The sequence below is a fragment of the Leucopleurus acutus genome (assembly GCF_964270905.1).
Source record: "Leucopleurus acutus genome assembly, chromosome: 6".
NCBI lineage: Eukaryota > Metazoa > Chordata > Mammalia > Artiodactyla > Delphinidae > Leucopleurus > Leucopleurus acutus.
This window is the reverse complement of record NC_139149.1, coordinates 67,740,442-67,764,573: the sequence shown is the minus strand read 5'-3', so window position 1 is coordinate 67,764,573 and position 24,132 is coordinate 67,740,442. Positions and strand designations below refer to the sequence as shown.

The 24,132-nt window shown below is 36.9% G+C and overlaps 1 protein-coding gene and 1 long non-coding RNA gene across 4 annotated transcripts in view; one reads left to right on the top strand and one right to left on the bottom strand.

Annotated features, from left to right (window-relative positions):
• Positions 1–24,132, top strand: part of LOC309963243 — a 244,831-nt gene that overhangs the window by 42,192 nt on the left and 178,507 nt on the right. The window lies entirely within an intron of this gene.
• PPP1R1C (protein phosphatase 1 regulatory inhibitor subunit 1C) overlaps positions 1–24,132 on the bottom strand; it is a gene marked incomplete at both ends in the record, with an annotated part of 128,531 nt that overhangs the window by 50,083 nt on the left and 54,316 nt on the right. For 2 of the 3 annotated variants that reach the window (XM_082841524.1, XM_082841525.1), the window contains 2 exons: positions 6,130–6,190; positions 8,166–8,203. The exons of the other annotated variant lie outside the window; for it this stretch is intronic. In XM_082841524.1, coding sequence (XP_082697650.1) covers positions 6,130–6,190; positions 8,166–8,203 — 99 coding nt within the window. The remainder of the gene's footprint in view (positions 1–6,129; positions 6,191–8,165; positions 8,204–24,132) is intronic. 3 annotated transcript variants of the gene reach the window in all.

Here is a 24,132-nt window from a genome sequence, read left to right as displayed (position 1 = left end):
ATTTAATTGGCTGTTCTGTAAATTACAGGGCTGACCACCATATAAACACCAGAGAAATCACATGGGTATTCAGTAGTCAGCTATCATTTTTCTGATAATCCTCAGAACTTTCTATTTACATAATTATAAAGCACTATATCACACAGGGTAATGGAAAAGTAAGTCTGTTTTCTATGCAACCTTCAGCTTGTGATTTTTTATGCATAATATATATTACAAATTTATGACTCATCTATAGAGATGAAAAAATGTGGTCAGCACACCATATCTGAAATATCATAATGTATCTAATGAGAGTTTATAATATCCTCTGGTTTTAAGGGATGTAATCTTGACATAATAAGTCTATTTTATAACTGGTTGAATGATGGCCTTCAGGGTGACCAGTGTCAACTAGAGGGAGATATGTGTGCTGCAGGCCTTTCTTTGCCCTGTTCTGTTTGATACGTCTATTACAGATGTGGATAAAAATATCAGAGATAAATTTATATAACCTATGGATGACAAACAATTGAGATAATGGAAAATATAAAATAGATGATGGAATCGTGATATGAAATATGACATGTTCATGTGACAGTCTGACTCTAAGAAGATGAAAGTCAATTGGAATGATAGCACTGTCTTGCTTTTTGGTTAAGAAAAGACATAATTTTTAAATGAGCTATACATTATAAATAATATGGCTTTAAAGCAGTACATGAAAAAGGTTTGGAAGTTTTGAATTTATGGTAAGCTCACTATTTGTCACCAATGTATATGGCTGCCAGAGAAAGCTAGTACAATTTGGGGTCGCATTAATGGAGTTAAGTTATCTGGAATGAAGGAGGTGACAGGCATAACTGAAGTCTCCATTCTCTTCTGGTCAGACCACTCCTTAAATATAAGTTGATTTTGAATGATGTACTTCTAGAGCGATATAGGCAAAGTAAAGCTTATTAGGAGATCAGGAGTGAATGTGAAAGGACAGGCATAATTGACATTGAAATGTTTTAACCTGGAAAGAGAGAAATTAGGGGTGAGGCAAGGACCTGATAGATGTCTTGAAATATTCAGATAGTTGTCATTTTAAAATTTATCACAAATAGCAACAAGATATAGAAAAGAATCCATGAATATAAATTTCAATAGAGAAAAGATCTTTCTAATAGACCAGAGAGAAGGTAAACACCCTAAGGAAATGATTCATTCACCATCAGTAGTGTTGGGTACATTTAAAAAAATTATTTAAAAGTATATGTATAAGCACTGCTTATGTCTCAAGCATTGTGTTAAGCCCTGCAGATAAGGTAATAAACAAAATAGGCACTGTCACTGCTGCCATGTAGATCACTTCTGGTGTAGTTGGAGAGACAGACACTTAATATATAATTGAATATTGTGATTACTTGCAATGAAAGAACTATAGAGAATGTGTAACTATTAATAGAGAGTTCATAGCTACACATAATTTAGAATGGAGGGTTAGGGAAAGCTCCTTTCAGGATCTGACCTTTAAGGACAGGGCTTGAATGATAAGTAGGAACTAAGCAAATAAAGAATGAGGACAAGAAGGAGGCAAGGGAGAATATTCTAGATGAAGAATGTATGCAGACTCTTCAGGAAAGACCTTGTTGCATTTAGAAGCTGGCAGAATGCCACTGTGGCTGGGACGTAGTGGGTAAGGAGAGGAGAGGCATATTGGAGCCACAGGGCAGTACGCTTTCTAAACTTTGCTCTGAAATAGGAATTTTGTCTAAGGGCGGTGAGGAGCTATTGAAGAGTTTTAACCAAGGAAGTGGCATAATCACATCCGGTTTTTAAGAAGTTCACTTTGGGTACAGTATAGAAAACAGATGGGAAGTAGAGGAAAGAGACTGAATGGAGAGTAACCTTTTATATCCTGGCAAAGAAATGAATGTGACTTGAATTGTGATGGTAACATTGGAGATAGAAGAGGGGAAGGTGGGAGAGGAACTAATGGGGCGCAATCCACAAGACCTGGTGCTCTACTAATGAAGAGAGTGAAGGAGAGAGAGAGAGTCCTTGGAGACCCCCAGAACTCAGGAATAAGCACCTTTCTGAGAAGGGGAACATGAAGGACAAATTGATTTGCTGTGGAGATCAGAAGGTCAGTTTTGAACATGCTAATTTTGATCTCATGATCTTTGATTTCCATGAGATTTCATTTCATTTATTCAACCTATGACATAAGAAAGACATGTTAGATAGATGATTGGATATCTGGAGTCTGGTCAGTTTTTAGACTTGCTACAGCAGAATCACCTGGAACTTCTGATTATTTGGCTACAGCCCAAGCCTAATATATTAGAACCTTCAAGAGAACATAGCCAATCTAATACCCTGAGGTTAGATGCAGTGGAAAAAATGGAAGTGATGTTTGATGCATCACTAGATAGTTGTACTAGTTAATCTTTAAACTTGACAACTTTGAATGACTATAATGTTATGACTAGAAAGATGGCAAGACCAAGAACTAATTCTACTATTACTTTCTAAGAGTAAATGTTCTGATCAAGTCATGAAGCATCTCTGAAGGAAGAGAGCCATCTCCAGATTCTTCTATTTACATTGCCAAGTTTGTTTCCCACGATGCTGCCATCTTGGCCAGAAACTAACTGTTGGAGGAACCAGGCTCTAGTCAGAGGCAACCACCTAATGGTTCCAGTGGTCCATGAGATAACCTTTCTTAAGAATCCAGCCAAATTGATGCATCATTCTGGATGGTAACTAATTTTCCAAATCAGATTTTCTCTTTGACTGGAGGGGAAGGGAGTGGGAAAAAGAAAAACAGAAGCATACGGATAAGTAAGAACATAAGAGTTAAAGGGGGATCAAGCAGAGAGAGAAGCAAAGAGAAACAGAAGCAGGGTCACAAGTATGACAATTAGTAGAACAAGGTTTAAGGGACATCCTCTTCCCAGCAGGTGACAATGTAGCTGGATTCCCCAGTTCATTACAGTTCATTTATTCAACAAGTTTTTATTGAGCACCTATTATGTGCCAGAAACTGTACTAAGTGCTGGGAATATCAAATGAACAAAACTGTTGTCATGGACCCCTCATTCTAGGTACATAATGATGAGTGCCATGGAAAAAATTAAGGCAGTGTTATGAGGACATGGATAGTGATGGTAGGATGGGCAGTTATCAGGAAATGAAGACCTTTCTGAGGAGGGAACTGAGTCACCTGTGAGGCCACTGGGTAAAGAGCTTCTCAAGCAGAGAAAGTGGAAAGTACAAATACTCTGATACAGAAGTGTGTTTGAGATGTTTATAAACCGAAAAAGTCCATGACATTGAACCCTGATGAACAAGGGGCAGTGTGAAAGGAGGTAAGATCAAGGAGAAAGGACAGTGCAGCTCATTCAGGGACTTGTAAGCCGTGATTGGATTTTTCATTTTATTCTGAATGCAACAGGAAGTTTTTTAGGATTTTGATCAAGGGGGTGGCATGATCACATTTGTGCGTTAGAGGAATTACTCTGGTTTGTGTGTGGAGACTCAATTGTAGAGGGTCAAGAGCAGAAGCAGGAGAGCAGTAAGGAGGCTACTTCAGCAGCCCAGGCAAGAAACAATGGTGGTCGCACAAGGTAGTAGCAGTGGAAGATATGGAAAATAGAGAAGGGGTACATCTTGAAATTAGCACCAACAGGAGTAGATGATGGATTGGGTAAGGGGGAGCAGTCAAGGATTATGCAAAGGTTTTTGTTCTCAACAGCTGAATAAGATTTATTGAGATGGGGAAAACCCAAAAAAGAACCAATGAGTTTGGTTTTGGACATATTAAATTTGAGAAGTTTCAATGAATGTCATTCATTCAGGTGAAGAAATTTGGTAGCTAGTTAGAAATGGGAGTCTGAGGTTCAGGAGATAAGTTATGGCTGCAGATATGAATTTGGAGGTCGTCAGCCTATCAGTCCTGACAGTGTACCTGTTAAAATGGTTTCCTCGCTCTATTTCTTACCCCTTACCTACCCATGCACCTTCATAAAGCCTTCATCACAAGAGGTGATCTGGACATGTCTCTGTTTTCTGAGAGCTGGTGGAGCCATAAATACCATAGTAACTGAAAGAGGGAAAAATAAATGTAGGAGCTGGGAGACTAGTCTGGGCATTTATTGAAATGGCGTAGGCAGAATGTAGCATCTCTCTCCTGGGTATAGGCCTGTATATCCAGTAACTCCTCACTACCTAATACAAGAGAAGAAGGAAGGAGTCTAGCTAGTTTGTTTTGTTTTACTAATCAGCTACTCACTGGGTCATTCATGAAGCTCTAGTTGGCCATTTGGTCAGAGTGATTTCTTTCAGAACTATTAATCATATCTGGTGCTACTTTGCTCTCCTAGCAAACATTTTTTACATTCAATAATTGCATGTTCCACTGCAGTCTGAAGAATTATACATTTCAGAGCAGTTGTTATTATTGATTTTGCATTTCAATAACATTTCCTTTCTAATTCATCTTTTTTATGATTGAAGCTTCTTAATGTGCTTACAATGCACCATATGTTACCATTGCTTAACTTTGTCCCAAAATATTCATTTCTAGCTCTAAGGGACAGGTAGACTGAATAAAATATGTGGATTTAGCTCTCTTTACTCTTTTATCAGTAGCAGGCGACTTTGCTAAGTATTTACAGGTAATAAATGAGGACCTAAGTGGCTTGTAATTATACCCGAATAGCCTCATGAAAGAATTACTGTGCTTTCTCAAGCCTTTAACTCATGACCAAAAATGATTATCATTGAATGGCCATCTTGGAGGGCTCAACAGTAGTAAGGTTATGGGTAAAAATATACAATATGACTAACTTCCCTAAACGTTAGCATCCCACATTCTTACATTTGAGAGCTAAGTATAAAAACCATGAGCCTTTGGGGCCTTGATTTTAGATTTTTCCTTTAAAAATAATGCTGTTATTCTCTAACGACATGAGAACAGTCTTTATTTAGTTAAGCTAACCCAAAATAGAACAGAGGAAATTATTAAATGAGTGAACATGTATCTTTCTTTGGGACCCATTCATGCCAAAACTGATGTGTTTTAAAAGTACAAGATGACTTACAAGAGGGAAAATACCTTCAAAAATGATTACACTGATCTTGAGAAAGGGATGCCTGATAGCCTCAATAATTACCCTGGAATTAACTACAATGCTGATGACTGCATTATTTACTGCAGTCTTATGAACAAGCAAACATTGTATTTTATAGCTGCACAGGACAGAAGTTTATGGAAAGTAGCTATTAATGTGTCCCCTTATGTCCCACCTCTCTTTCAGAGAGAAGCCCCAAATCTAGAGAGCGTACAGCATGGAAAATTTCACTCCCAATTTAGACATCTCTCTAGACTCCAGAGGAAGCTGTTCAGCTGGCCTCTCCTGTAGTTGAAACCGAGCTGTACGACAGCATGATGAGTCACTGGGCCAACAGCCCAAGTGCCAGGCTGGAACACGAGCAACTAGATTGGACACACTCTGCCTCATGTCAGGAATACTGTTGTGTGAGAAATAAAAGAAACCTTCTCTGGAATTGATGTTGGTCAAAATTCTGGTACACTTAGATGTTCTTTTAGCAGTTCTGATTTGGTGGGGGAGGGGTGGAAATTCTGGGAGAACACCAGAATCTGAGCTAGCATTCTTAGTTGCTATTTCAACAGCTGTTACATGTACAGCTAATAGCTGTTTGACTGGGTTTCTTAGAACTGCTCCTGACACAGGGCAGTGAAGCAACACTTTACTGTATCTGTATCTGTCTGAAATTCAAGACATACTTTGCTTAAGCCAAAGGTAATCATCTGCCAACACTTGCAAGAGTAATTAGGGATTCTAGAAAAATCTCTTCAGGGAAAACATGTGAGGAAGGGTAAAAGAAAACTTTTGTCAGTATTTTGGAAAATCTGAATTTCCAGACTGAGATTTTGAGACATCGCTAGTTGTCCCTTCTTCACCTATTTCACTCTTGATGAAACTAGGTTTCAAATAACATATGTTACTGAAAGTCAGTAATGTGACTTTCAGTAAGATAGATCTAGCTTATAAGCAGGTATAAGGCGCCTGAGAACAGCCTGCCTGCCATCCATGAACTCAGCACTCACAACAACCGGAGACAGTACATGAACAGTACCTTTCATGGCGGGTGGTGTGTACACGCTCTGCTTCCTTTGCTTAGGGGATGCATTCTGTGACTGGATAGAGAGAAAAAAGTAATAAGTCTTATATTTGGATAAAAAGTACAATGTCATCAGCCCTTTGAGGGAAATAAACACCTAGTAACATTAGTTTATTTTAAAAAGAAAGAAAGAGATAGTACTAATCCTTTCTATTTTAGAGAAAAGCATAAGTCCCAGGACAAAATATACTCCAAAAGCTATGTCCATGGTATAATTATATCTGTTCATAGGATTGTCAGTGGTTCTGGAGGGTTAATGAGAGTCCTTGCTAAGTAATATCAGTCTATAATCCTATGGAATTGAGATGTTCAATCTAATAGCTCCATTTCCTTGGAATTACAATGTTGAGGTAATATTCTTTTACATGTTCAAAAGCTCTCTCCTAACAAAACTGCTGCTTAACACTCTTAAGCACACTGGATCAGAATTAATTTATTGAGGCAGAAATTTTTGCACTAAAAATGATACAAATTGGAACAGAGGAACATATTTCAGGGTCAGAACCACAATAATAATATTTAAAGTTTAGATAGAAATAGATATTTATATATGTATAAGGCATTACTTATTATAATAAATTATATATATATGTGGTCTACACCTCGATCAGATTATGTCAAAGACTCCTTTTTAATGGTGTGTCTACTTATATTTCAGTGTGTCAAAGGCAGGAGTTTTAGTGTCTGGAGCAATTATTTTTTGCTTTGGAAAGTTCAAGTATAAATAGTTACAAGATACTTTTTGAGGATTGTTCTAGGCTTTCCATGCATATTAGAAAGAACATATGTACAGAGTCTGAAGAAAACTAGAAACTGTTTCATGAAGTTGTAAATAGAGCTTGAGGCATCTTTACTCATATGTACTAAAGCTTAGTTGCCCTCAAAGGAGTCATCAAGATGTTGGTATTTAGCTGATGCAAAAACAACCTATTAAAAAGTAAAAAATTCAACCAAATAGTTACCAAATCCATATCAATCAAAGCAAATGGTACAAGCAAATTTCTGCAAAATAGAGTGTTTTGATACCAGTCTATTATGCACAGATGCAGGCAGGGCAACTCTACATTAGTATACGTGTGTGGATGATTGAGCCTTCTGTTGTACCTCTGCTGTATTCTGTCACATTTGGTTGATTTTAAGAAGCATTCACTTCCAGGTTTTCTTATATGTTTATTTCCATATACATATTCAAAGATTAAGTAGAAAATTAATTCTACAGAAAAGTTGGTTTGTTTAGTAACAGTGGTAAAACTTACTAACTAATACAAATTATATTTATGTAAGAGTTTAGTTTTCAACGCATTTCACATTTACAATCTCATTAAATTTTTAGAAAAGTCTTGAGAGATACTTTCTGGTATTTTGTTCTTTCTACATTTTCCACTGAGTTTTGCTAGATGCCTACTCATGTGGCCATGGGAATTGAGTATCAAGTCTGCATGAGTCCTACTCAATATTTGTTCCATTTCTGGGAACAAGTTTGCTCATTTTCTTGTATTCTGTGTATCCTATGTTATCAGCTCCCCTAGGCCCCCCGTCCCTGGTTCATATTTTCAATCTGAACTCCTACATGTGTATGTGGAGACTGGCCTCAGGATCTGCTCTTGGCTCCACACACCAGAGGACCCTTAAGAGGTGTCTGTCCCCCACCTTCTTGTTCCAGGGTTCCAACATTGGCTGTCCCAACCTGTGATGGTCATACACAACCAGTCACTAAATTGAAATTATCAATACCATATCTTGCCTCTAAAATCAGTAGTTTATTTTAGAAGTTTTTCCAGGGGTTAGTATTTCATAGGTGGAGAATCAAGGGTAACCTAGAGGTGGAGATTTTATGACACCATTTTACTGTTTGTTCAGTAGGGGAAAGCAAATCAAATAGTTTTTACAACACAGTTATATTGATACCATATTTTATATCACATCAGATGAAACTGGTAGTGTTTTTAGTTGGTTGGACACATATTTATACAGAGTATAAGAAAACTTACTTCTGCTTGTGTGTTGGTCACTCTCTTGTCATCTATTTCTGCAAGAGAAGTAGGTGTAATTATTAGAAAGTTGATATTTTTCCTTGTAATATGCACATTAAATTTTCAATAACATGGAACAGAATGATTTAGTAATTGCCTTATGCTTATACAATATCCATGGCTTAGTCTAGTGGCTGAGAGGGCAGTGGGAGGCAGAAAGAAATAGTTTCCTTCTGAGATAACCCTCTCCCACAGGTTTAAAAAAGGCAATAAAAAAGCATCCCTCCTGAAATTCTAAATTGCCCAACTTCCAGCAGTCCGGAAGGGGGACCAGAGAAATGCCTCCTAGAACAACGGTTGGCATCATCAACCTCACAGTGCTAAGGCGTAAACAACCTCCTCTCCTCATGGATTTTGCTGCACTGTCTATTAACTGTAGCCTCTGTCAATTTTCCTTAAGTTTGCCAGTAAGCAGAACAAACCTATTTTTCCGCTCAGCCCAATCACTGACTCTAAAAGAGGCACCGTCTTTTCTATATGCCCCTGGAAAGAATCAGTAACTTTATCAGAAATATTTTTTGTAACACTTCTAGGGCAACTTCCACGTAGTCTGTGTAAAAAAACAGTTGTGAGGAAGGGGAGAGAGGAGGAAGAGGTGCTCACATACTCCCCTTCCACAGAGCGAGGATATTCTGGGCTGGGCTTCTTTCCTACCTCCTCACCTACTTTGCATGGATTCTGCCTCTTGGCTTCTAGACCCAGTTGACAGTTCCTCACTTTTAGGTTAGTCCCACAGCTGAGAGATTGATGCCATGGTTTAAATACTGAATGAGACATTCATGAAAGAATGTCTAAAAGCGAGTATAATTGTAACTTTGGTTTGTAACTCCGCATTTTGTTCTCTACATAATTTAAGAGGCTAGTGAATTTAAAGAATTATTAGTTTATGTTTTTGGGTACATAATGTATAAGGATGTAATTTTGTGATATAAATAACCATAAGGGGTTGGGACAGGTGTAAAAGAAGAGTGTATGTTATTGAAGTTAAACTAGTATAAATTCAAATTAAAGTGTTATAAATTTAGGGTTTTAAATGTAATCCCCATTGTAACTACAAAGAAAACAGCTATAGAATGTACACAAAAGGAAATGAGAAAGAAATTTAAAAATTCACTACAAAAAATTAACTAAACATGGGGCTTCCCTGGTGGTCCAGTAGTGAAGAATCTGCCTTCCAATGCAGGGGATGCAGGTACATCCCGGATCGGGGAACTAAGATCCCACATACCATGGGGCAACTAAGCCTGTGCACCACAACTACAAGCACACAAGCCACAACTAGAGAGCCCGGGTGCCACAACTGGAGAGAAGCCTGCATGCCACAATGAAAGATCCCGTGTGTGGCAACTAAGACACGACACAGCCAAAAATAAATAAATACATATTTTTTAAAAGTAAGCATAAAGCAAGACAGGAATTCAGGAAATGAGGGACAAAAAAGCTATAAGTCATATAGGAAACAAATAGCAAAATGACAGAAGGAAGTCTTATTAGTTACTTTAAATGTAAATAGATTAAAATCTTCAAAAGACCAAGATTAGCAAAATAGATAAGAACATATGATCCAATATGTACTACCACAAGAGACTCACTTTAGATCCAAATATACAAATATAGTAAAAGTCAAAGGTTAGAAAAAACAATTCTATGCAAATAGAAACCAAAAGAGAGCAGGGTGACTATACTAATATCAGACAAAATAGACTTCAAATCAAAAAAAGTTATGAGACAAAGAAGACATATATTAAGAAAAGTTTCAATACAGAAAGAAGATATATAAAAATTATAAACATTTGTCTACCTAACAACAGACCATCAAAGTATCTGAGGCAAAACTAACAACTGAACAGAGAAATAAACTGTTCTGCAGTAATAGTTGGAGACTTCAATACCCCACTCTCAATAATGGGTAGAGCAACCAGAAAGAAGATAAGCAGGGAAACAGAAGACTTAAAAACTTAATAAATCAAATATATCTAATAGACATATATAGAAGATTCTACCAATTACAATCGCACACATAGTCTTCTCAAATGTACATAGGAACTTTTTCCAGGAGAGACCATATGTAAGGCCACAAATTAAGTCTTTTTTTTTTTAACATTTTTATTGGAGTATAATTGCTTTACAATGGTGTGTTAGTTCTTGCTTTATAACAAAGTGAATCAGTTATACATATACATATATCCCCATATCTCCTCCCTCTTGCGTCTCCCTCCCTCCCACCCTCCCTATCCAACCTTTCTAGCTGGTCATAAAGCACAGAGCTGATCTCCCTGTGCTACGCGACTGCTTCCCACTAGCTATCTATTTTACATTTGATAGTGTATATATGTCTATATATACATTACCACTCTCTCACTTTGTCCCAGCTTACCCTTTCTGCTCCCCGTGTCCTCAAGTCCATTCTCTAGTAGGTCTGTGTCTTTATTCCTGTCTTACCCCTAGGCTCTTCATGACCACTTTTTTTTTTTTTTTAGATTCCATATATATGTGTTCGCATACGGTATTTGTTTTTCACTTTCTGACTTACTTCGCTCTGTATGACAGACTCTAGGTCCATCCACCTTATAACAAATAATTCAGTTAAGCTTCTTTTTATGGCTGAGTAATATTCCGCTGTATATATGTGCTACATCTTCTTTATCCATTCATCTGTTGATGGACACTTAGGTTGCTTCCATGTCCTGGCTATTGTAAATAGAGCTGCAATGAAAATTGTGGTACCTGACTCTTTTTGAATTATGTTTTTCTCAGGGTATATACCCAGTAGTGGGATTGATGGGTCAAATGGTAGTTCTACTTTAAGTTTCTTAAGGAACCTCCATACTGGTCTGCATAGTGGCTGTATCAATTTACATTCCCACGAACAATGTATGATGGTTCCCCTTTTCTCCACATTCTCTCCAGCATTTATTGTTTGTAGATTTTTTAATGATGCCCATTCTGACTGGTGTGAGATGATACTGCATTGTAGTTTTGATTTGCATTTCTCTAATGATTAATGATGTTGAGCATTCTTTCATGTGTTTGTTGGCACTCTGTATATCGTCTTTGGAGAAATGTCTGTTTAGGTCTTCTGCCCATTTTTGGATTGGGTTGTTTGTTTATTTGTTATTGAGCTGCATGAGCTGCTTGTAAATTTTGGAGATTAATCCTTTGTCAGTTGCTTCATTTGCAATTATTTTCTCCCATTCTGAAGGTTGTCTTTTTGTCTTGTTTATGGTTTCCTTTGCTGTGCAAAAGCTTTGAAGTTTCCTTAGGTCCCATTTGTTTATATTTGTTTTTATTTCCATTTCTCTAGGGGGTGGGTCAAAAAGGATCTTGCTGTGATTTATGTCATAGAGTGTTCTGCCTATGTTTTCCTCTAAGAGTTTGATAGTGTCTGGCCTTACATTTAGGTCTTTAATCCATTATGAGTTTACTTTTGTGTATGGTGTTAGGGAGTGTTCTAATCTCATACTTCTACATGTACCTGTCCAGTTTTCCCAGCACCACTTATTGAAGAGGCTGTCCTTTCTCCACTGTACATTCCTGCCTCCTTTATCAAAGATAAGGTGACCGTATATGAGTGGGTTTATCTCTGGGCCTTCTATGCTGTTCCATTGATCTATATTTCTGTTTTTGTGCCAGTACCATACTGTTTTGATTACTGTAGCTTTGTAGTATAGTCTGAAGTCCAGGACCCTGATTCCTCCAGATCCATTTTTCTTTCTCGAGATTGCTTTGGCTATTCGGGGTCTTTTATGTTTCCATACAGATTGTGAAATTTTTTGTTCTAGTTCTGTGAAAACTGCCAGTGGTAGTTTGATAGGGATTGCATTGAATCTGTATATTGCTTTGGGTAGTAGAGTCATTTTCACAATGTTGATTCTTCCAATCCAAGAACATGGTATATCTCTCCATCTATTTGTATCATCTTTAATTTCTTTCATCAGTGTCTTATAATTTTCTTCATATAGGTCTTTTGTCTCCTTAGGTAGGTTTATTTTCTTAATTCTACTTTCAGATTTTTTATCATTAGTGTATAGGAATGCAAGAGATTTCTGTGCATTAATTTTCTGTCCTGCTACTTTACCAAATTCATTGATTAGCTCTAGTAGTTTTCTGGCAACATCCTTAGGATTCTCTGTGTATAGTATCATGTCGTCTGCAAACAGTGACAGCTTTACTTCTTTTTTTCCAATTTGGATTCCTTTTATTTCTTTTTCCTCTCTGATTGCTGTGGCTAAAACTTCCAAAACTGTGTTGAATAATAGTGATTAGAGTGTCAACCTTGTCTTCTTCCTGATCTTAGTGGAAATATTTTCAGTTTTTCACCATTGAGAACGATGTTGGCAGTGCGTTTGTCATATATGACCTTTATTATGTTGAGGAAAGTTCCCTCTGTGCCTGCTTTCTGGAGGGTTTTCATCATAAATGGGTGTTGAATTTTGTCGAAAGCTTTCTCTGCATCTACTGAGATGATTGTATGCTTTTTCTCCTTCAATTTGTTAATATGGTGTATCACATTGATTGATTTGCGTATATTGAAGAATCCTTGCATTCCTGGGATAAACCCCACTTGATCAAGGTGTATGACTCTTTTAGTGTGCTGTTGGATTCTGTTTGCTAGTATTTTGTTGAGGATGTGTGCATCTGTGTTTATCAGTGATATTGGTCTGTAGTTTTCTTTTTTTGTGACATCTTTGTTTGGTTTTGGTATCGGGGTGATGGTGGCCTCGTAGAATGAGTTTGGGAGTGTTCCTCCCTCTGCTATATTTTGGAAGAGTTTGAGAAGGATAGGTGTTAGATCTTCTCTAAATGTTTGATAGAATTCGCCTGTGAAGCCATCTGGTCTTGGGCTTTTGTTTGTTAGAAGATTTTTAATCACAGTTTCAATTTCAGTGCTTGTGATTGGTCTGTTCATATTTTCTCTTTCTTCCTGGTTCAGTCTCGGAAGGCTGTGCATTTCTAAGAATTTGTCCATTTCTTCCAGGTTGTCCATTTTATTGGCATGTAGTTTGCTTGTAGTAATCTCTCATGATCCTTTGTATTTCTGCAGTGTCAGTTTTTACTTCTCCTTTTTCATTTCTAATTCTATTGACTTGAGTCTTCTCCCTGTTTTTCTAGATGAGTCTGGCTAATGGTTTATCAATTTTGTTTATCTTCTCAAAGAACCACCTTTTAGTTTTATTGATCTTTGCTGTTGTTTCCTTCATTTCTTTTTCATTTATTTCTGATCTGATCTTTATAATTTCTTTCCTTCTGCTAAGTTTGGGGGTCTTTTGTTGTTCTTTCTCTAATTGCTTTAGGTTAAGGTTAGGTTGTTTATTTGAGATGTTTCTTGTTTCTTAAGGTAGGATTGTATTGCTATAAACTTCCCTCTTAGAACTGCTTTTGCTGCATCCCATAGGTTTTGGGTTGTCGTGTTTTCATTGTCATTTGTTTCTAGGTACTTTTTGATTTCCTCTTTGATTTCTTCAGTGGTCTCTTGGTTATTAAGTAGTGTATTGTTTAGCCTCCATGTGTTTGTATTTTTTACCGATTTTTTCCTGTAATTGATATGTAGTCTCGTAGCATTGTGGTCAGAAGAGATACTTGATATGATTTCAGTTTTCTTAATTTTACCAAGGCTTGATTTGTGACCCAAGATATGATCTATCCTGGAGAATGTTCCATGAGCACTTGAGAAGAAAGTATATTCTGTTGTTTTTGGATGGAATATCTTTTTCTATCCCCTCACTTTCAGTCTGTCTGTGTCCCTCAGTCTGAAGTGGGTCTCTTGTAGACAGCATATATACAGGTCTTGTTTTTTTGTTTTTTGCGGTACGTGGGCCTCTCACTGTTGTGGAGCATAGGCTACGGATGCGCAGGCTCAGCGGCCATGGCTCACGGGCCTAGCCACTCTGCGGCATGTGGGATTTTCCCGGACTGGGGCATGAACCCGTGTCCCCTGCATCGGCAGGCAGACTCTCAACCACTGCACCACCAGGGAAGCCCAGGTGTTGTTTTTGTATCCATTCATCCAGTCTGTGTCTTTTCGTTGGAGCATTTAATCCATTTACATTTAAGGTAATTATCGATATGCATGTTCCTATTCTCATTTTCTTAATTGTTTTGGGTTTGTTATTGTAGGTCTTTTCCTTCCCTTGTGTTTCCTGCCTAGAGACGTTCCTTTAGCATTTGTTGTAAAGCTGGTTCGGTGGTGCTGAATTCTCTTAGTTTTTGCTTGTCTGTGAAGGTTTTAATTCTCTGTCAAATCTGAATCAGATCCTTGCTGGGTAGAGTAATCTTGGTAATCTTTTTCCCTTTTATCACTTTAAATATGTTCTGCCACTCCCTTCTGGCCTGCACAGTTTCTGCTAAAAGATCAGCTGTTAACCTTATGGGGATTCCCTTGTGTGTTATTTGTTCTTTTTCCCTTGCTGCTTTTAATATTTTTTCTTTGTATTTAATTTTTGATAGTTTGATTAATATGTGTCTTGGTATGTTTCTCCTTGGATTTATCCTGTATGGGATGCTCTGTGCTTCCTGGACTTGGGTGGCTATTTCCTTTCCCATGTTAGGGACATTTTCAACTATAATCTCTTCAAATATTTTCTCAGTCCCTTTCTTTTTCTCTTCTTCTGGGACTCTTATAATTCAAATGTTGGTGCATTTAATATTGTCCCAGAGGTCTCTGAGACTGTGTTCAATTCTTTTCATTCTTTTTTCTTTATTCTGCTCTGCAGTAGTTATTTCCACTATTTTATCTTCCAGGTCACTTATCCATTTTTCTGCCTCAGTTATTCTGCTATTGATCCCTTCTAGAGAATTTTTTCATTTCATTTATTGTGTTGTTCATGACTGTTTGTTTGCTCTTTAGTTCTTCTGAGTCTTGTTAAACTTTTCTTGTATTTTCTCCATTTTATTTCCAAGATTTTGGATCATCTTTACTATCATTATTCTGAATTGTTTTTCAGGTATACTGCCTATTTCCTCGTCATTTGTTAGGTCTGGTGGGTTTTTATCTTGCTCCTTCATCTGCTGTGTGTTTTTCTGTCTTCTCAGTTTGCTTATCTTACTGTGTTTGGGGTCTCCTTTTTGCAGGCTGCAGGTTCATAGTTACCGTTGTTTTTGGTGTCTCTCCCCAATGGCTAAGGTTGGTTCTGTGGGTTGTGTAGGCTTCCTGGTGGAGGGGACTAGTGCCTGTGTTCTGGTGGATGAGGCTGGATCTTGTCTTTCTGGTGGGCAGGTCCACGTCTGGTGGTGCGTTTTGGGGTGTCTGTGGACTTATTATGATTTTAGGCAGCCTCTCTGCTAATGGGTGGGGTTGTGTGCCTGTTTTGTTATTTGTTTAGCGTAGGATGTCCGGTACTGTAGCTTGCTGGTCATTGAGTGGAGTTGGGTCTTGATGTTCAGATGGAGATCTCAGGGAGATTTTCGCCGTTTGATATTACATGGAGCTGGGAGTTCTCTGGTGGACCATTGTCCTGACCTTGGCTCTCCCACCTCAGAGGCACAGCCCTGACGGCTGGCTGGAGCACCAAGAGCCCGTCATCCACACGGCAGCTATGAGCTGTCTCCAAAGAATCCACAAATGCACAAGGTAGCAGGAAGAGCATTCAGGACCTTGACACACAAGGACAGGGTGTCATTAGCAGACCAGTTCGGCCACATCTTGCCATGGTTAACACTGCACTGTGGAAATTAGCATGGGCCTTCAACACCAGTGGGGATAGTGAGACAACTGAATGAGGAGATGCAATGCTGAACTTGAGACCATCCAGAGGCATAGGCAGAGCACTGGGTACTTTCAAACTCCAGAACTCCACACTCCAGAGGCCCTCCTTTAGACGCACTGCCTGCAAATTAAGTCTTAATAGATTTTAAATGTTATCCTAAAGTGACTTCTCCAACCACAATGAGATGAAGTTAGAAATCAGTAACAGATAAAACTGGGAAATTCACAAATTTGTGGAAATTAAACAACACACTCTTAAACAACCAGTGAATCAAAGAAGAAGTCATAAACACAGCATACCAAAACTTAAGGGTCACAGTGATAGCAGTGCTGAGAAAAATGTATAGCTGTAACTGCTCACATTAAAAGTCAAGCAAGATTTCAAATCAGCAGCCTAACTTTACAACTTATAGAACTAGAAGGAAAAGAACAGTAAATCCAAATCTGAAAACCTGAGAACCAGGGAGGCTGATGGTGTAAATTGTGGTTCAAGTCCATTGGGCCTTTGGACTTGAGCCAGAACTTACACCATTGCACCCCCTATTTCTCAGGCCATCAAATTTGGACTGAAGCTATACCATTGGCTTTCTGGGACTTTAGCTTGCAGATGACAGATTATGGGACTTTTCAGCCTCTGTAATCATATAAGCCAACCCCTTATAGTAAATCTCTTTTTATATATTTTATTGTTTCTGTTTCTCTGGAGAACCCTGACTAATATAGTCATCAAAAAAGGAAAGTCTGAGAAACTGTCATAGCCAAGAAGAGCCTAAGGAGACATGATAACTAAATGTGATGGTGTATCCTGGATGAGAACCTAAAACCGAGAAAGAGCATTGGGTTAAAAATGAAATCTAAATTAACTCTGAACTTCAGTTAATAATAATATATCAATATTGGGTCATTAATTTTAATAATGTTACACTTTAATGACTAATGTAAGGTGTTAATACAATAATAGGGGACCTCTGTTCAATTTTTCTGTAAATCTAAAGCTCATCTTAAAAAACTGTCCATCAATTAAAAAAACTTAAACAAAAGGAAAAAAGTAAAAGTACTAAACACAAACAAAAATTACCCCCTGAAAATATTTTTGTTATTATTGTCAGGATTCTGTATGTGATTTGAAGTTCACCAGATAGTCATTATTAGAAAGTAAGTAATGTAACTAAGAAGTAGTTCATGAAAAAAATATAATTTAAGATATTTTATATGGGGCTAATTAAAGATATAGAGAAAAAGGTATGGTTAAGGAAATGAGAATATTTTAAACATCAGTTAAAATTGTTAAAAGCTGATGCAAGCTAGGATATGTTAGTGGAGAAAAAGAGGAGTGAAATGATTTTCAAACAAGACCAGTGATAATAACAGCTCTTGGTTTATTTATTGATTAGATATGGAAAGAGAAGGACCAAAATATATTTTAAAAATACTGATAGTACCTTTTTGATTATACATATCCTCCAGTTTGCTGCTTTTGTGTCTTTGTTCCTCATATCCAGAATGCTCCTTCCCTGAAACCAAATACTACCATCCCTCAAAGTTCTCTTCAGATGGCATCTCTTCTGGGAAATCTTTCCCAATTATGCCTCCCCTATTCCCAACTGGAAGTCATCTCCTTCACCCAGTACTCACAGCACTTCCTCTATACCTGTATCATTGTATTCATCATTATACCTTATACTATGGTCATTAGTGTTTTATCTCCTCAAATAACCTATAAAGGAACGGAGATTAGTCTCCATGCTTGATTCTTCCACAGCTCTTAGCACAGTAGCATGGCTGACACATAACAGCTTGTCAAATAAATATACCCAGTGCCTACATTTCATAAAACAGACCCTCTGTTTGCTGCTTGTCTACAAAATAAAATACAAAATAAAATTGTAGCATAATTACTTACTCATACTAGGTGCTAAATAAATAGTTTTAACAAATAAGTGTTTGGTTTGAAAACTTGTTAAGGTAGAGGCCATACCTTCTATTTCTTTAAACCAATTTATTAGGTCATTACTAAGGCAATGGTACAGACACTCAAATTCTTATAAATATCACCTAAGTTGTTGACCTAGAGATTGTCATACTGAGTGAAGTAAGTCAGACAGAGAAAGACAAATATATATCATTTGTGTGTAGAATCTAAAAAAATGGTACAAATGAACTTATTTACAAAACAGAAAGAGAGTCACAGGTGTTGAAAACAAACTTATGATTACCAAGGGAGAAGTGGGGGAGGGATAAACTGGGAGATTGGGGTTGACATACACATAGTACTGTATATAAAATAGATAACTAGGAAGAACCTACTGTATAGCACAGGGAACTCTACTCAATACTCTGTAATACCTATATGGGAAAAGAATCTAAAGAAGAGTGGATATAGGTATATGTATAACTGATTCACTTTGCTGTGCAGCAGAAACTAACACAACATTGTAAATCAACTACACTCTAATAAAAATGTAAAAAAAAATGGGATTATATATACTAAAAAACAAACAAACAAAAAACCAAAAGGGAATCTTGGAGGAAAAACAAGGATATATGTCTTTGTTCTGTTAGTTTTTAGAGGTTGAGAAGACAACAGGTATGTATCTAGGTCAAGAATAATATATATCATAAGAGAAAATTTTTAAAGTGATAAATAAAGTCAAATTTAATATATTCTTTTATAGATATCAGCCTCAGACAATAACTAAAACCATGGAAATGCATAATTTACTCAGGATATTGGCTGCAGAAGAGCACTGACCCATATATAGAATGCTTTGGTAAAAAGAGATAAAATTTCTTAGAGTAAAACCAAAAGATACAGACTTTTGATGAATTTAGATAATAGAGGTTGTGAAGGGAAAAGTCAGTTTAAAGAGTCCTTCCAATAAAAAGAGTGTTTTAAGTTTATGCTTTGAAGACTTTTGGGCTCAAAAGCAATAACAATGACAGATTAAATATAAAAAGAGATAACTAAAATGATGTAGTCACAGTTCAGAATTAGTCAAACATCTCTATGGACTTGAAATATAAGAATAGAAAAATGCAACAAGCAGGTAAGAAACCATGGGCCTGAAAGACTTTTTTTTTTTTTAATTTTTTTTTTTTGGCTGAGTTGGGTCTTCGTTGCTGTGCACGGGCTTTCTTTAGTTTTGGCGAGTGGGGGCTACTCTTTGTTGCGGTGCGTGGGCTTCTCATTGTGCGGGCTTCTGTTGTTGTGGAGCACAGGCTCTAGGCACGCCTTCTTCAATAATTGTGGCATGCGGGCTCAGTAGTTGCGGCACACGGGCTTTGTTGCTCCACGGCATGTGGGATCTTCCCAGACCAGGGATCGAACCTGTTTCCTCTGCATTGGCAGGCAGATTCTTATCCACTGCACCACCAGGGAAGCCCTGAAAAACTTTTTAGATCTAGGAGGAGGCAGAGACAGCTCAGAGTTCTTTACCCTTGAGAAAAGAGATTGACTTCATGTGAAGGAAGGAACAAAAGCCAGGCTTGTTGATTGGAACCAGAAGCAGGGCTCTCTCACCTATGCTGAGAAAAAGCACTGATCTGTATATCCAGGGAGACAAGAAAGCAGACAACTTGGGACAAGCCACTATGGGCTCAGTGACTTTATCTGCTCTGTTTCTAATTTCACCATGGAACAAGAGTCTTAAGGTCCAAATTAAGACCTGATTCCAGATTAAAAATCTGTAATTCAGTGGGGAAAGACTCAAGAACATTAACAAGGAAAGGTGAACACAGAGGGGGGGGGATTTTCACTCATGATGAATTGAAAATTAAAATCTCAAAACACAAGAAGAAAAGACACATTTAAGAATGACTGCCAAAAAAGCAACTGGAGGATGAATTCCCTCCAGATGAAATGAAAACTTCAGAGCAATTTGAAAATGTCCTTAAAAGGAATATATTTGGGGGCTTCCCTGGTGGCGCAGTGGTTGAGAGTCTGCCTGCCGATGCAGAGGACACGGGTTCATGCCCCGGTCTGGGAGGATCCCACGTGCCGCGGAGCGGCTGGGCCCGTGAGCCATGGCTGCTGAGCCTGTGCGTCCGGAGCCTGTGCTCCGCAACGGGAGAGGCCGCAGCGGTGAGAGGCCCGTGTACCGCAAAAAAAAAAAAAAAAAAAAAAAAGGAATATATTTGGTACCCACAAAGAGAGAAAGAAGAAAGTATATCTATTTCTTAAACATCAAAAAATGTTGAAACAAGATTAGGCTAAATTGAAACAAGAACAGATGGATATAAAAAGAAACAATTAGAAATATAAGTTTAATTATGGAAATTATAAACTCAATAAAGGTGTAAATCTCTAGACTGCTAAGTATAACTTAAAAACCTTGGGCATTATATATAAAACAAACATAAGGAGTCTCTAAAAGGCAGAGAGAAGAAAACAGACCAACCAGGGACTTCGAACCTAAGGAACAACATAGCAGCAATTCCCTAGGTCTCCTTTTGACTATATCCTGGATTAGATGCTGGAGAAGCTGGCAGTCCAGAAACGCTAATAGTAACAGACAAAAACAAACAAAATACTCAAGAAAGCCTACTTTCTAACCAAAGGACCAAGAAAGGGACACCTACTTTCTAAAATACTGAAAACTTTTAGGCATTAATTGCTCTTCTTCCTTCCTGTTTGAGAAAGCCAAATGAGAAGGTGGCACTTTCACAACCATCTAGTTGTAATGAGGCAGCCTGAGAGAAATGACACCTTATTTCTCCTCCTGAGTTTTCTACATTACGTTTGACAATTGATGGAATAATTTTAACATTACCTGATATGGTTCTCAGTGTATGTAGAGAAAATACTTCAGAAAATACTTTAAATGAGAGAAAGTAGAGACGTAAATAGTTTGTATTCTTCACTAAAACTGAAGACACTGTGATAAATTATTTACATACAGTAGAGCAATCACTAAAAAATCTGTACAAAGGTGTACACTCAGAAATCACTGTAGATAAAATGGAATTATAAAAAATGTTCAAGCAAACTACAGGGAGATATTAAAAAAAAATAATCCAAAAACAGAGAAAACAGAAAACAAAAACCAAGCCCTAACTCAATGAATAACTACATTAAATTTAACTGACCTAAATATACTAATTAAAAGATAGAGATTGGCACAGTGGATAAAAAATCGAAATGACCTAATTATATACAAGGGCAATATGTGGAGTGAAAAAAGATCAATTTCAGAAGGTCACACACTGTATGATTCAATTTATATAACATTCTTGAATGACAGAATTATAGAGATGGAGAACAGATTAGTGGTTGCTAGGGATTGGGGATCATGGGAGAGAAAGGGGTGAGTATTACCATAAAGCTCTAGCAAGAGGGAGATCTTTATGGTCATGGAATAAGTCTGTTTTTCAGCTGCAGTGGTAGGAATCTACACATGAAAAGTGGCATAGAACTATAAACAGATTGTAACAATGTCAATTTCATGATTTTATTATTGTACTACAGTTACATAAGATGGGGGAAACTGAGTAAAGGTAAGCTTGTTTTGTATGATTCCAAAATAACTTCTATTTCTTCCCTATTCTGAAGTTTTGGAAAGTATCCAAAAAAAAAAGGAAACATGTTACATTTTACTTAGGATTCAAACATACGACTTTTCTAGTTCACTCATCTGGGAGCTGTTCTAATTAGCTGACAAGAATTTGATCTATTTTAGTCACCTGTCAACAAATTATAATCATACGTGTTTGTTATATAATAATGTAATCATTTTATTTTACTGAAAGTATTAGAACTCATTAAAAAAAACTTCATATTTTGTGATTTCAGTTAGACCAAACAAATACTAATCCCAAAATGCAGTGACTAATTTATTTTTTTTATTTGTACATAATTTTTTTAAATTGAAGTATAGTTGATTTACAATGTTATGCCACTCTTTGCTGTATAGCAAGGTGACTCAGTTATACACATATATACATTATTTTTTTTTAATATTCTTTTCCATTATGGTTTATCCCAGGAGATTGGATATAGTTTCCTGTGATATACAGTAGGACCTTGTTGTTTATCCATTCTAAATGTAATAGTTTGCATCTACCAACCCCAAACTCCCAGTCCATCCCTCTCTTTCTTCCCCTCCTCCTTGGCAACCACAAGTCTGATCTCTATGTGCAATGACTAATTTCTTTTCCTCAATTTACAGAATGGCAGGTGAAGCAACAAAGTAACATCTTGCTTTGTTGCTGCAGTGACATCACATTTGTCACTGTGAGGGGAATGTCAAAGGAGAAAGTAGTGTGGCCCATCATAAACCAGTTGCGCAGAATTCACTTGAATTCAGTAGGATTGAATTTCACAAAACTACCATCATAGTGTGTGATGACAAGTCACACAAAAGAAACCAGCTAGATTATTTCATTTATCAAGGCATTCCTTTGGCATTGTCTAATTGTTACTACTAGCTGATAGGGTGAGCGCCAAGTATGCCTGATCTAACAAGAGGAAGGAAAGAGATTTCCCAATATATTTCTCGTTCTGTGACAGAGACTATAGGTTTGTTTTAGTTGATACTTGTTTTTTCTGACCACTTCAGCATGGATCCAAGACTCTGGTCACCTAAAACATATGCAAAATGTTATTATAAATATCCTGTTTAATTGCTTTTGTGGTCAGTGGCACTCATTTGAACCTACTTGTCCATGCCATCATTTAACTGCAGCGTGATCAACTCAGTTTGCGTAACTTCTCTTCTTTGCAGTGGTTGTCATGAAAACCATGATTTAATCACTACCATAGGAAAGTTTAGGAATGAACACTGTAATGGCCTCTTTTAAATGCCTCTTTGCCATCCATATTAAGGTCTCTATTGGATTGTCTCTTTATAGAAATACTTGAGATGGTCACCCACTTCCTTCATGCTATAACTAGCATATATCAAAGCCTACTTAAGGAAATAATAAGAAAACCAAGTGAAATAAATTCTAAAATCTAAGAAAATTTTGTATATGGAACACCTATATTCTAGTTGACCAACATGCTAAGACACCACCAGGCTCTTGGCTGTGTAGGCTCACTTCATATGATAAATTGACTCATAACACAATTAACAAAAAACTGAGTGAAAATTGATTCAAGGCTCTTTAATTTCCTGCCAATTAAGCTTTTTATTGTATGTGGAATTAAGCATTCAATACATTAACTTAAAGCACTTTCCATAATTTTTATGTTTTTATTAATAACTGAAAAAATCATTGCATCCATCCCATATTAAGCAATCTAAGACAGTGCCTCTGCAGACAGATCCTTCTCAAGGCAGTGATTGCAAAAGCAGAGGACACAGACACCTTTACAGTTAAACTGTAATTATTCAAAACCATCCCTTAAGACAAATCTTGGAAAAATGATCAGACTAATTTCCTGAATTACTTGAACTAAAAAGAAAAAAAAAAAAACTAAAATTTTTATTTATATTGCTAAAATGTTTATTTCATTTAATACCTTTTCTACCAGATATAGCATTAAAAAATCATCAATCTACTATTGATGCTTTGCAATCTTTAAAAAAATATTTTCACATTTTTAAACAGTTTTATAAAATATCAACCATCCATCTCTACTAAACATAAAACATCTCATGTACACCTTTATATCCAAAATCAAATGGTTTAAATATATTCCAAGAGTGGGAATAAATATGGAGAGATCATTATTTAGTTAGCTAGTCAAATTTTTGAATAAAAAATATTTCCAAAGCATTTTCTAAGGCAGTGAGACTCATTTGGTATAGCTGTAAGAATTCCACATGCTTTCATACCAAAGTTTGAATTGGAAAATAGAGGCCATGTAAGTTTATGAAGCATGATGAGAAAATGACAATGTATTGACTGATTTTTTTAAATGTCCATCAATGGAAATATTGCAACTGTTGGGTTGTGATATTTAGTTATCAAGAAAGACCAGGACTAACCCTTATGAATATTACCACTTTCCCGTATGCACTGAAAAAGTTCCTCATTAAACCACAATATTCCAGTTGCCATCATTACTATTACTAGAGGTTGATTCTTCACCTCTTCAGTTCCCTTAATCTACAAACAAGAAAGTAAACACTACAATATCACAGCCTTTACACACTAGGCAGCATCTAAATTATTCTTTCTTCAGGAGATGCTACTAACACATTCTGCGCAGAAAATATCAATAACATTGCAGAATAAGTCTCAATCATGTACAGATTCTTTCTCCATTTATTTTTCTAT